Source organism: Pelobates fuscus, chromosome 5 (genome assembly GCF_036172605.1).
Source record: "Pelobates fuscus isolate aPelFus1 chromosome 5, aPelFus1.pri, whole genome shotgun sequence".
NCBI classification, from domain to species: Eukaryota; Metazoa; Chordata; class Amphibia; order Anura; family Pelobatidae; genus Pelobates; species Pelobates fuscus.
The window spans coordinates 286153617-286166805 of NC_086321.1; the positions used below are offsets into that span (position 1 = coordinate 286153617).

The 13189-nt window shown below is 39.7% G+C and overlaps 1 protein-coding gene across 2 annotated transcripts in view; it reads right to left on the reverse strand.

Moving 5' to 3' along the window:
- CRTC1 (CREB regulated transcription coactivator 1) overlaps window positions 1–13189 on the reverse strand; it is a 166614-nt gene that overhangs the window by 85835 nt on the left and 67590 nt on the right. For both annotated transcript variants that reach the window (XM_063455402.1, XM_063455400.1), the window contains exon 2: window positions 4753–4869. In XM_063455402.1, coding sequence (XP_063311472.1) covers window positions 4753–4869 — 117 coding nt within the window. The remainder of the gene's footprint in view (window positions 1–4752; window positions 4870–13189) is intronic.

Consider the following 13189-nt stretch of genomic DNA (forward strand, 5'->3'; position numbering starts at 1 on the left):
GGACGGGGTGGGGAGAACACCATGGGACGGGGTGGGGAGAACACCATGGGACGGGGTGGGGAGAACACCATGGGACGGGGTGGGGAGAACACCATGGGACGGGGTGGGGAGAACACCATGGGACGGGGTGGGGAGAACACCATGGGACGGGGTGGGGAGAACACCATGGGACGGGGTGGGGAGAACACCATGGGACGGGGTGGGGAGAACACCATGGGACGGGGTGGGGAGAACACCATGGGACGGGGTGGGGAGAACACCATGGGACGGGGTGGGGAGAACACCATGGGACGGGGTGGGGAGAACACCATGGGACGGGGTGGGGAGAACACCATGGGACGGGGTGGGGAGAACACCATGGGACGGGGTGGGGAGAACACCATGGGACGGGGTGGGGAGAACACCATGGGACGGGGTGGGGAGAACACCATGGGACGGGGTGGGGAGAACACCATGGGACGGGGTGGGGAGAACACCATGGGACGGGGTGGGGAGAACACCATGGGACGGGGTGGGGAGAACACCATGGGACGGGGTGGGGAGAACACCATGGGACGGGGTGGGGAGAACACCATGGGACGGGGTGGGGAGAACACCATGGGACGGGGTGGGGAGAACACCATGGGACGGGGTGGGGAGAACACCATGGGACGGGGGGAGAACACTATGGGACGGGGGGGAGAACACTATGGGACGGGGGGGAGAACACTATGGGACGGGGGGGAGAACACTATGGGACGGGGGGGAGAACACTATGGGACGGGGGGGAGAACACTATGGGACGGGGGGGAGAACACTATGGGACGGGGGGGAGAACACTATGGGACGGGGGAGAACACTATGGGACGGGGGAGAACACTATGGGACGGGGGAGAACACTATGGGACGGGGGGGAGAACACTATGGGACGGGGGGAGAACACTATGGGACGGGGGGGAGAACACTATGGGACGGGGGGAGAACACTATGGGACGGGGGGGAGAACACTATGGGACGGGGGGGAGAACACTATGGGACGGGGGAAGAACACTATGGGACGGGGGGAGAACACTATGGGACGGTGGAGGGGGGAGAACACTATGGGACGGTGATGGGGGGAGAACACTATGGGACGGTGATGGGGGGGAGAACACTATGGGACGGTGGAGGGGGGGAGAACACTATGGGACGGTGGAGGGGGGGAGAACACTATGGGACGGTGGAGGGGGGGAGAACACTATGGGACGGTGGAGGGGGGGGAGAACACTATGGGACGGTGGAGAACACTACGGGACGGTGGAGGGGGGAGAGAGAACACTACGGATCGGTGTGGGGGGGGGGGGGGGGAAGAACACTAAAATTTTAGGAAAAAAACTTTTTCAATCATTTGAGGAAAAAAAAACAAAAAAACATTTTCAGTTTTGGGCCAAGGGCATGCTGAATTTTTGGTTTTGGCCCAGAATTTTCGGTTTTCGGTGCATCCCTACTTTAAATAATGATTTTCGATGGGGAAATCCCAATGTGAGCATGGCCATTTTCGCACATGCGCATTAGGTCGGCTGACTGTTTTTCACAGTTTTGGTGACAATAATGTCTGCATAATTAGTGCAACTTAAGAAAAAGTAATTCAAAATAAATGTATTTATTTCCTTATTTACAGTGTACATCATATATCTAACAAGTATTTTGTGACCTGTAACTACCCAAAAAAATATTCAATGTGAAACAATTTTAGAATTTGTTTTTTCAAAATTTGCACACAAAAGTATATATTTATATAAAGTAGACATCTCAAACTATTTACCTGAGGTTGTTTTGACACTTTTTATAAGCCATTTCAACCCATCCTCTTCCTTCCCCCCCCCCTCCCCCCCCTTATTGAAAACACACTTTTTTTTTTAAGTGTATTTCGTAAACGTGATGTGTGCTACTCCTGTACAAAACCCTGTATGGTGTTCAATATATGCCATATAAGAGACATGACCACCAGTTTTTACAGTTTTGAATGGATTTGATTGGCCTATGTCTCATTTTGAAGAATTATAACAGTTTGACTGTTCATATTAACCCCAAAAGATCTACCATTTGTGAAACTAGACATTGGCATTACTTACATGCCCATTTTGTTTCGCATTGCTTGGTATTTCAAAATCTGTTTTGTGCCACAGTGATAAAACCTGCACATTATGTTAAGCAAACTGTTCCGAATAAAACAATAATTCCAATGTATGCCTTTGGCACTATGTTAGAAAGTTACAGTGCCATATAAGAGACTTAACTATTTTAATTTTTACAGTCAGAATGTTGGCCTACTTCGCAATGTAGCTGTTTGACCGTTTACATTAACCCACAAAAGCCTACCATTTGTAAAAGAAGACACAATGGGGTATGTTGCATGGTATATGTCATGTTTTGAGCATTATTAAACGGCCTTTTTAGCACACGTCTTTCAGAGTTTATGGTACTTTATTTTCGTATTTCATTACACGCACATTGCAATTTAGCGATTTAGTTTGGAAACTAGATGCGTGCTACTGTAATAAAAAAAAAATCACTAAATTGTGCTCAGCTATATCTTCTGGGCAAAAAAATACTTTGCCATTTAAAAAAAGCAAAAAATGTTTTTGTAAATTGACATGGTAAAGATGGGTATATGGTACATTTTGGGGCATTTTAGTTGCTCGCACATTTAAATTACTCCATAAATGTATACGATTTCCAAAACGTGGACATCATAGGGTTTCTCATATAGTTTAACTTTTAGCATTGAGGCATCGCATTTGTACCATTTATTTTCCAAAGTGTGTGCTATTCATTTTTATTTTTACATATAAATTGTATATTTGCTGCCTATTTTTTAGATCTCATGTGTGCCACTGTAAAAATTAGCTTAACTGTACTCAGCAACTGGTCATGAGTACAAGACCCAATATGTAAACCTTACAATACCCAATACAATACTTACAATACTGAAATCTTAGACATATGATGTACTCTGTAAATAAGGAAATACATTTATTTTGAAATACTTTTCTTAAGCTGCACTGATCATACACACATTATTATTGTAACCAAAATTGTGAATTTTTTTATTTATTTTTTATAAAAGAGAATTTGTGTGTGTGTCAGATACAATTAAAGCCATTTTTGTTCTTTAAAAACACTAATATGTGTTGGTGCAATAAATAACGAAGATTAAAATTGCAGATGAACACACACAGCAAATATGCAAAATTGGTATCAGGCACAAAACAAGAAACCCAAAGCTGTGCCCTAAGGGGTTAAACAATTTAGATCTGCATGAATACCCCAATTCTAAACCAAATTATAATACTAAATTATAATACTAAATAACTAACTCTAATCCTAAAACTCACCAAAGCCCAGCATCGATTAATATGGGATGGAAAGAAGGAGGGAGACCTCTATCAGTCTGAGGCCATTAATTGTACCCCCACTTGACAGAGGGGATACCCGGGTATCTGAGTCTTTCAGTGCTGCATGCAGCTGATGTGTCAGTCTGGAGCCACTAATAATGGTCCCAGCCGACTGAGGGAACCCCAGGAATAAACGGATACCTAAAACTCTAAATCAAAATATGGTAAAAGGACAGGGGTGCAGAGCAGAATAGCACTGGAGCACATACTTTGTTGTTAAAAGCGTTCATAAACAGTTTAACGCTTAAAGGACCACTATAGGCACCCAGACCACTTCAGCTCAATGAAGTGGTCTGGGTGCCAGTTCCATCTAGGGTTAACCCTGCAGCTGTAAACATAGTTTCCTTACACTAGGATTAATCCAGCCTCTAGTGGCTGTCTCACTGACAACCGCTAGAGGTGCTTCCACGATTCTCACTGTGAAAATCACAGTGAGTAAACGCTTACGTCCATAGGAAAGCATTGAGAAATGTTTTCCTATGGACTGATTGAATGTGCGCGCGGCTCTTGCCGCACATGCGCATTCAGAGCTGACGTCGGAAGAGGAAGGAGAGTGTCCCGGCGCTGGAGAAAGGTAAGAGTTTAACCCCTTCCGCCTGGCAAGAGTGGGACCCTGAGCGTGGGGGGGCCAAGAAAACGAGTTTGTTTTTCTGGCACTATAGTTATTATTTGCTAAGTAAGATTAAATGGACCTCTCTCATTAAGCTTCTTTAACATAGTGTAATGATGACCTACTTTTATGTGTTTTGTACATCCTGGTAATGTCTCATTAGAGGAAAAATAAAGTGACTTGGAACCAATATTTCTGCTAATTCAATTTCTCCTTGGATTAGAATTCTCTTTGTGTAATTAATCACTGCTTACCTTTGCTTTCATTTAATCTGCATCAACCACTTAGCATCCTTGAATTTTAAATGTCTTGGAAGAAAGACTAAAATGTCACTGTCACCAATATAGTCTTCAGCAATAAGTGCACATTGAAAACAAATTTAATAAAAAGGGGGGTGGGTAGAGGTGGGACTAAGTTAACCTAGACACATTTCTAAACAGATGAATATCTCATGGTAAAAATGGACTTAAACCCTCCTTGACAATATTATTAATGTGACCTCATATGCATATTGTTTTATGAAGTGGACTGGTTCTTCCATATGATGGCAAACAGATCAGCTCACAGAGGACTGGTGACAGCACGTGAGGGATAAATGGCTATTATAAAAAAAAAAAAGAAACTTGTGTTCACCCCACCAGTCCTCGGCCCATCTTTAGTGACAGGTTCACCTTAGTGCCTTCTTATGTTCCACGTACAGACAGACACGTAGCAGGATATACTCACCTGGAAAGGCAGGTCAATGGCACTGTTACCAATCTGATTGACGTTTGGCAGAGATCCTCCATAGTATTGACCACGATTCTGTCCCAACTGCAAATATTGGGTCTTCTGTAGCTGTAACTAAAAGTGACATTCATCACTTAAAGTGCTTGGAGCACTAAAAACAAATGCTACACTTAACCGGACCAAAATAAATGCAACTGTATTCATATTAAACCAAATAAAACAAAATATTTACACAAATTACAGATTGAGAATGAAATCCATGTATGCCAATTTGAATTGTCTTCTGACAGAGACAAGGATTTTGATGATGCAAAATGTAGTGTATGCTTCATACTTTATTAACACCAGTGATGTGTGTGCTTATTTGCACAAGACAGATCTCCCAATATTTTCTGCCCACCTCTCCGGGAACATTCTGACCATCTGAAAAACCTTAGTAACTTAATAGGAACACTGCCTGCAGAGGCTTAATTGAATTAGTTATACCACATGGAGATCTCTGGCAATATCCCTCCATTCAGTGAAATCGGATCTGTCACTTTCGGGGATCTTTGCAAATTTCGCAAAGACCCATGAAACTGACAGAGCAATGTAGGTCTGGTGGCCGCAGAGGGAAGGGGAGGCAAGTTTTACTTACCTTAGGCTGTCGTTTACGGCCACTGCCATCTTCATCTTGATGTCCCCTTCTGCTCCGGAGTACAACACTGAGGTTTATGGAGCATACACCAGACAGCATGATCCTCCATAGATAGAGCCCATTATTCCCACAGCCTTCATTTCTGACGGCTGCTGGTATTGGACAAAAGATGACTGTGGAGCTCTGCCTTTTGTCAACCTCAGGCTTCAAAGAAGCCCCTACTTTGTCATATCTTTGAATTGAAATTCCAACGCAGTCTTGATCAGTAGTTTATTAAGAATATATCTCTATAGTCTAGTCTAAGCAGCACTGAGGAGATGGGCTGCTGGGAACCCCCTTTTAGTTTAATGCATTCCTATGAGGAGATGGAAGGACAGCGCCAGGAGACTGTAGGCACTATAACTCTAGACTGTAAGCTCGTTTGAGCAGGGTCCTCTTTAGTGATCGACCGATTATGGGTCTGGCCGATATTCTGTATTTTCAGCAATATATCGGTATTGGTCTATAGATATACCGATATTGCCGATAATACATACCACGAGGGTTCTGGAGGGCCCGCATCAATCTCTTACTTACCTTCCCAGCAGCTCCCCTGTGTAAATCTTGTGAATATATAACTTATATACATAATGTCAAACAAAGTGTATTTTTATATTTATATATACATATACCAATATAAAAATATACACTTATAATTAAATTACACACACATATATATATATATATATTATACTATATATTGTATATATAATTATAAAATATAAATATGTAAATTAAAAAAATTTAAAAAATGTAATTTATTAAAATTATTAAAAAAATTATATATGTAATTTTATTCTAACTGTATTTTGATATAAATATAAATACATATATATATATATATCAAAATACACTTAAGAATGTAATGATGCATATATATATATATATATATATATATATATATATATATATATATATATGTATAAATAAAAATAATCTGAAATATACATATGTCCATATACATAAATATGCAAATATGTATATATATTTAAATTCTACGTGCATATTTCTGTAATATTTTTTACCTAATTAAGTAATTTTATTGAATGCAATTTGAGGGACATGCCTGACAACCCAGGCCGAAAGTCCAGAGAATTTAATTTTCTATCAGTGTGTTTAACCCTGTAACTTTCTATGACACCCTAAAACCTGTACATGGGGGGTACTGTTTTACTCGGGAGACTTCAAAACAGTAAAACATCACAGCGATGATGGTCAGTGAAAGTGAAGTTTTTTGCATTTTTCACACACAAACACCACTTTCACTGATATTATTGCTGTGATACGTTTTACTGTTCTGAAACACTGATATTTGTGTTCAGCGAAGTCTCCTGAGTATAACAGTACCCCACATGTAGAGGTTTTATAGTGTTTGTGAAAGTTACAGGGTCAAATAGAAGGCTTGATTTTACTTTTTTTTTCTTGAAATTTGTCAGATTGGTTATGTTGCCTTTGAGAGCGTATGGTAGCCCAGGAATGAGAATTACCCACATGATGGCATGCCATTTGCAAAAGAAGACAACCCAAGGTATTGCAAATGGGGTATGTTCAGTATTTTTAAGTAACAACTTAGTCACAAACACTGGCCAAAGTTAGCGTTTTTGCATTTTTAACACACAAACAAATATAAATGCTAACTTTGGCCAGTGTTTGTGACTAGGTGGCTACTAAAAAAGACTGGACATACCCCATATTGAATACCCTGGGTTGTCTACTTTAAAAAAATATGTACATGTGAGGTGTGATTCGGGGATTTATGATAGATAACAGTGTTACAATGTCACTATTGATAAATTTAAAATATATATATATTGAAACAGCAACTTCCTACTTGTACTTATCGCCCTATAACTTGCAAAAAAAAAAAAAAAAGCATGTAAACACTGGGTGTTTTTAAACTCAGGACAAAAAAAAAAATATATATGACATTATACAAATTATGGTATGTAAAGAAAGCCCTTCTTGTCCTGAAAAAAAACCCCGATATATAATTTGTATGGGAATTGTAAATATGAGAGCAGAAAATTACAGCTAAAAACAAACACCACAAAAGTTTCAAAATCACTCTGGTCCTTAACGTACAACATGGCCAAAACAGGCCGGTCCTTAAGTGGTTAAGGACTGAGACAAATGTACACGTTGTGATCAAAACAAACAAAACCTAGCATTTGCACTATATGTCTGTCCAACCGTAATTCACCTCTTTCATATTAAATGCACCCACACTTATTATATATAATTTTATTCAGGGGAAACAGGGCTTTCATCTAACATCAAATATTTAGCTATGAAACATAATTTAATATGAATATAAAAAAAAAAAAAGGGAGGGAGAAAATAATTAAAAACATTTTAGTTCTACATGACATTTTAACTGTGAATGTCATAATACTGTTTGCTTTTACTGCAATAAAATACACATATTTGTATTTAGCGATGTCTCACCTGTAAAACAGTACCCACTATGTACAGGTTTTATGGTGTTTTGAGAAGTTACAGGGTCAGATATAGCATGTTACATTTTTCAGTTTTTTCACATTGAAATTCGCCAGATTTATTACGTTGCCTTTGAGACCGTATGTTAGCCCAAGAATGAGAATTACCCCCATGATGGCATATTTTGCAATAGTAGACAACCCAAGGTATTGCAAATGGGATATGTCCATTTTTAGTAGCCACTTGGTCACAAACACTAGCGTTAATATTTGTTTGTGTGAAAAATGCAAAAAACTAATTTGAACATAATTTTGGCCACTGTTTGTGGCTGGATATTTAATCAATATCACTGTATGTGTATTTTGAGATACATACATACATACATGTATATGTAATATATATATATATATATATATATATATTATATATATATATATATATATATATATATATATATATATATATATATATATATATATATATATATATATATATATATATATATATATATATATATATATATATATATACAAAAATAGTAATGCTCATCAGCAAACAGATACAGCCAAAAGTACAAGATAGCACTCCAGGGACTTCCAAGTCGAATGAATAAAACTTAGCTTTTATTAGCTCAAAATAAAAATCAAGTTTTATTCATTCGACTTGGAAGTCCCTGGAGTGCTATCTTGTACTCTTGGCTACATATATATATATATATATATATATTAAAATACACTTATACAGTGTATGTGTATATATATATATATATATATATATATATATATATATACTTAGATCATATATATAATAAATATATATATATATGATCTAAGTATATATTTTTAGGTCCTGATGAAAGCTCCATGAGGAGTTGAAACGTTGACGTCCTGAACTGAATAAAGAAAACGTATATTATTGAGAATTCCTGGAGTGCCGGTATTTCTTGGAGATTATATATATATATATATATATATATATATATTTATACTTAGATCATATATATAATAAATATATATATATGATCTAAGTATAGATTTTATTTTAACCCCTTAAGGACACATGACATGTGTGAAATGTCATGATTACCTTTTATTCCAGAAGTTTGGTCCTTAAGGGGTTAAACTGGGTTTTTAACATTTTTTTTTTTTTTTAAACCAATTACAGGCACTCTCCCTGCTGGCATTTCTATGGTCCATGTGATCATGAGGGGGGCCGGAAAAAAATCAGGGGGACTCCCTGGGATGCCAGGTGAGGCCCCCCCCCACCCCCACCACCACCACGATCGGGTAAGTGAATAGGACGGCGGGGACACCCACGTTTACAGCCAGGTCCCCAAGGACGGCATAGAACGCCCGCCGTCCTTAAGGGATTAAATGAAATGAGGCAAAAATGTGATTCTTTGTTAAGCTAATTTTTAAATGCCCACTCAGAATCTTTTGTGGAGGTCATATCACACAATTTTTCTATTGGACTAACATAATATTTCAAAGAGTTTTCCTCTCTTCTTCAGGTCTGAAGCAATACTCAATCTGATAGAGTTTAACACATAAAACAACTAATGTTAGAGAAGGGGAGTGAGGGGGGGTGTCATAAATAGCAGAAGATGTGCCTGAAAGTGAAAGGTGCAGGCTGGTGGAGAATAGCCAGAATGAAGTAAATAATCTGGTTAAAAAGAAGAAAAGAACCCCTCTGCCCTCCCCCCAAGAACAACCAAACAAAAAAAAAAAACAGCAGAGCAAGGCATTCAAGTATATAGCTGCATATATGTATGTATATAAATTGATCCAATTAAGTTGAAGCGAGAACACTGAAAAAGTACTATATAAGATAATAAGGTGCGTGTTTATAAAAAGTTTTGGTAGTGTGTGAGAAAGCCAGAGTCTACATTAAGTCCTTCATTTCAACTGTTGAAATGTGTAATCATTTTCATCTCAAATGTCTTTTGCTCATGAGAGTCTTTCAAATTCTCTTTAAGAACTGTAATCCTGAGGTTTTGGATGGAGTGACCAGTCTGGTTGAAGTGATGACCAACAGGGGTACAATATCCGTTTTCCTTGTGGTTCTTGATTGAGTTTCTGTGTAGATTCATTCTGAGATACAACTTAAGGCCAATTTCTCCAATGCAGCCACATTTGTCACACACTGTAAAATGTACACCGCATTTGCAGATGAACACGAATATGATTCCTTAAAGTGACACTGTAGGCACCCAGACCCCTTCAGCTAATTGAAGTGGTCTGGGTGCTGTGACCCTTTTGCACCAGAGAACTGCAATGTTTACACTGCTGCTCTAAGTCTGCCTTCTGTGGCTGTCTAACAGACAGCCACTAGAGGTCTCCGGAATCCAAACTGACTTTTGGTCCGTTATTTGACGCTGTTACCCGTTACTCACCCAGTGCTGACCGTCAATGCGCGTGCGTGGTGACGTGTGCACGATGACGTGACATGACCGCGTATAAACAAAACATTACCATAGCAACCCAGCGCATTTCATATAGCAGACAACCTCCTTCATATACTTTGTGCATTGGATATTTTTATTTTTTATCCCTGTTATTAAACTAGTACATAGGGTCTGTCAGTGTTCTTCTCTAAAGTTTCATTTTTTATCCTCCATGTAGCATGTCACACACCGAGGTGCGCTGGGTTGCTATGGTAATGTTTTGTTTATACGCGGTCATGTCAAGTCATCCCGCACGCGCATTGACGGTCAGCACTGGGCGAGTTAACAGGAATCACTTCACACAGATGGGGTAAGTTTAACATTTATTAATTGTTATATATATGCACAAATTGTACACTATCATTATCTTGATAAAGACCCTGAAGGGTCGAAACGTTGATCTAAGGTTGATGAACACTTCATAATACATTTTACTTTGTTTATCCATTACTGTGGCGCTTTATAATACACGGCACATTACTACAGAGCCCTATAACACCCACACGAGCTGCACATTATTGTGCACTTTCACTATAATACACCTACATCTGACTGCAGTCAATGAATTCAATTCTGTGCAACTAGACTTGCACAGCAAGACATTGTAAGCTCTGTATAGTGGGAAACCGCTTTAATGACCAAAAAAAATGCACACAAAAAAAAAACACACCATACAGCTAATGACTAAAGATCCAAAACTGAACCTTTTTGATATGTCCCCCAAGGTTCAGTCCTTGGTCCCCTACTGTTCTCTATCTATACTGCCTCCCTTGGTAAGCTCCTTTGGCTTCCATTATCATTTCTATGTGGATGACACGCAAATCAACCTGTCCTCTCCAGATCTCTCCCTCTTGACTAGTGTCTCTGACTGCCTCTCTGCTATTTCTAACTGGATGGCTGCCCACTTCCTTAAACTCAATTTGACCAAAACTGAAATTTTGGTCTTTCCTCCCTCAAGTGTTACTACTCCTTTGTCTGCCTCAAAGTCAACGGTGCTACCATCTGCTCCACCACGCAGGCTCGCTGCCTAGGTGTTCTCTTTGACTCAGACCTCTCCTGCACGCCTCATGTTCAGTCTATCGTCAAATTATGTTGTTTCCATCTCAAAAACATTGCGCGCATCCGACCCTACTTAACGCCAGATGCGACTAAGGTGCTGGTCCATTCCATTGTCCTTTCTCTCCTTGACGACTGTAATCCACTTCTCAATGGTCTTACGTGCTCCCAACTTGTGCCGTTAAAGTCCATAATGAATGCGACAGCGAGGCTCATCTTCCTGTCCACCCCCACCGCCTATGTCTCACCCTTCTGTCAGTCCCTACATTGGCTTCCTGTAAGATATAGGGCTCAATTTAAAATTCTGGTTCTTGCTTTCAAAACTCTACATAATGCTCCTCCCACCTATCTATCCTCACTAATACAGAAGTATGTCCCATCTAGGCCCTTACGCTTTGCTGAAGACTTACGTCTATCTTCTGTCCATACTCCCACCTCTGATTCTCGCCTCCAAGACTTCTCGAGGGCTGCATCGTGTCTGTGAAACTCACGTCCCTCCTCCGTTAGATGCTCACCCAGTCTCCACTCCTTCAAAAAATCATTAAAAACCCACTTCTTCATAAAAGCGAATCAATTAAACTGTTTATAACTCCAGACGGATTCCTCTCTTGCAACTGTCACTAGTCTAATACTATCCTTACCTTTTGTGTCACTTTACCCCCACGCCCTCTAGCATGAAAGCTCATAGCAGGGCCCTCAACTCCTCTGTTCCTGTGAGTCCAACTTGTCTGGTTACAACTACATATGTCTGTTCGTCCACCCACTGTAAAGCGCTGCAGAATTTGTTGGTGCTATATAAATAATAACATAATAATAATGTCCAGAGCTAAAGTATGCAAGTTGTTATTAAGTGCACCCAACCAAAGAGGGGACAAAAATGACTGCCCCCACCACCATCATAAAATGAGTATTTTATAATGGTAAAATCTTTACCATGTGCTGTTTACTGAACATGATGTCACTCTGGCCCTGGCATCACTACAGAGAGCATGCAGATATGCAGAGTAATTAGAGAGCAGCCCCACTGGACCCCAGGGAAAGGATCCACTCCAGCTCTCTCACATGTAGGGAGACTGGGTGGAATCAAATAAAGAAAATAAAAAAAGTTAATTGCTGAGAGTGCGTCTGTTTAGGTACCTGCCCCCCAAATGTGTTTTTGCTCAAAAAAATTTTTTCTCATATCATGTCTTTTGCCGCGGCTGGTCCCACCTCCATGTCTGAGATAATCAATCTTTATGATCACAGCTAAGCCACTGGGGGATACTGCGCATGTTCAGGAAAACACTGAGCTGCACCAATCAGCATCTCCTCTGAAAGGCAATGTTTACATTGAAAAGCATGCAGTGAAAGGATATAGATACCAAAATAACTAAGTTAAGCTGTAGTTAAATTGCATTTTTTTTAGAGTATCCTTTTAACTGTATATTTGCTGGTGATTATTTTGTAGCACAATATTATGAGAAGCACGCATCTATTAAACTGACTGTATGATTCATGCATTTTCCAGATGCAAGTTCACTTAAAAAGTACACTTAAAATAACAAGAAATAAATCAAGGTCACAAAAGGTTAATGTTGGCACAATTTAGAAGCCATGGCTATTCAGTTCATGAGACAACAAAACATGTATGTTAGCTATATTTGCCCATCACACCTTCTGTCCCTCTGAAATGTCTTGTTAACATTCTCTGCAACATTAGAATCAGTAAATATTGTAAACCTTCTTTCCATTTTGTAGGTCAGCAAACATCCACAAAGCAGCTGTGTGACCTGCACGCCAGAATTACAACACAACCACGCTTTTGACTAACATTCCCTCCCATT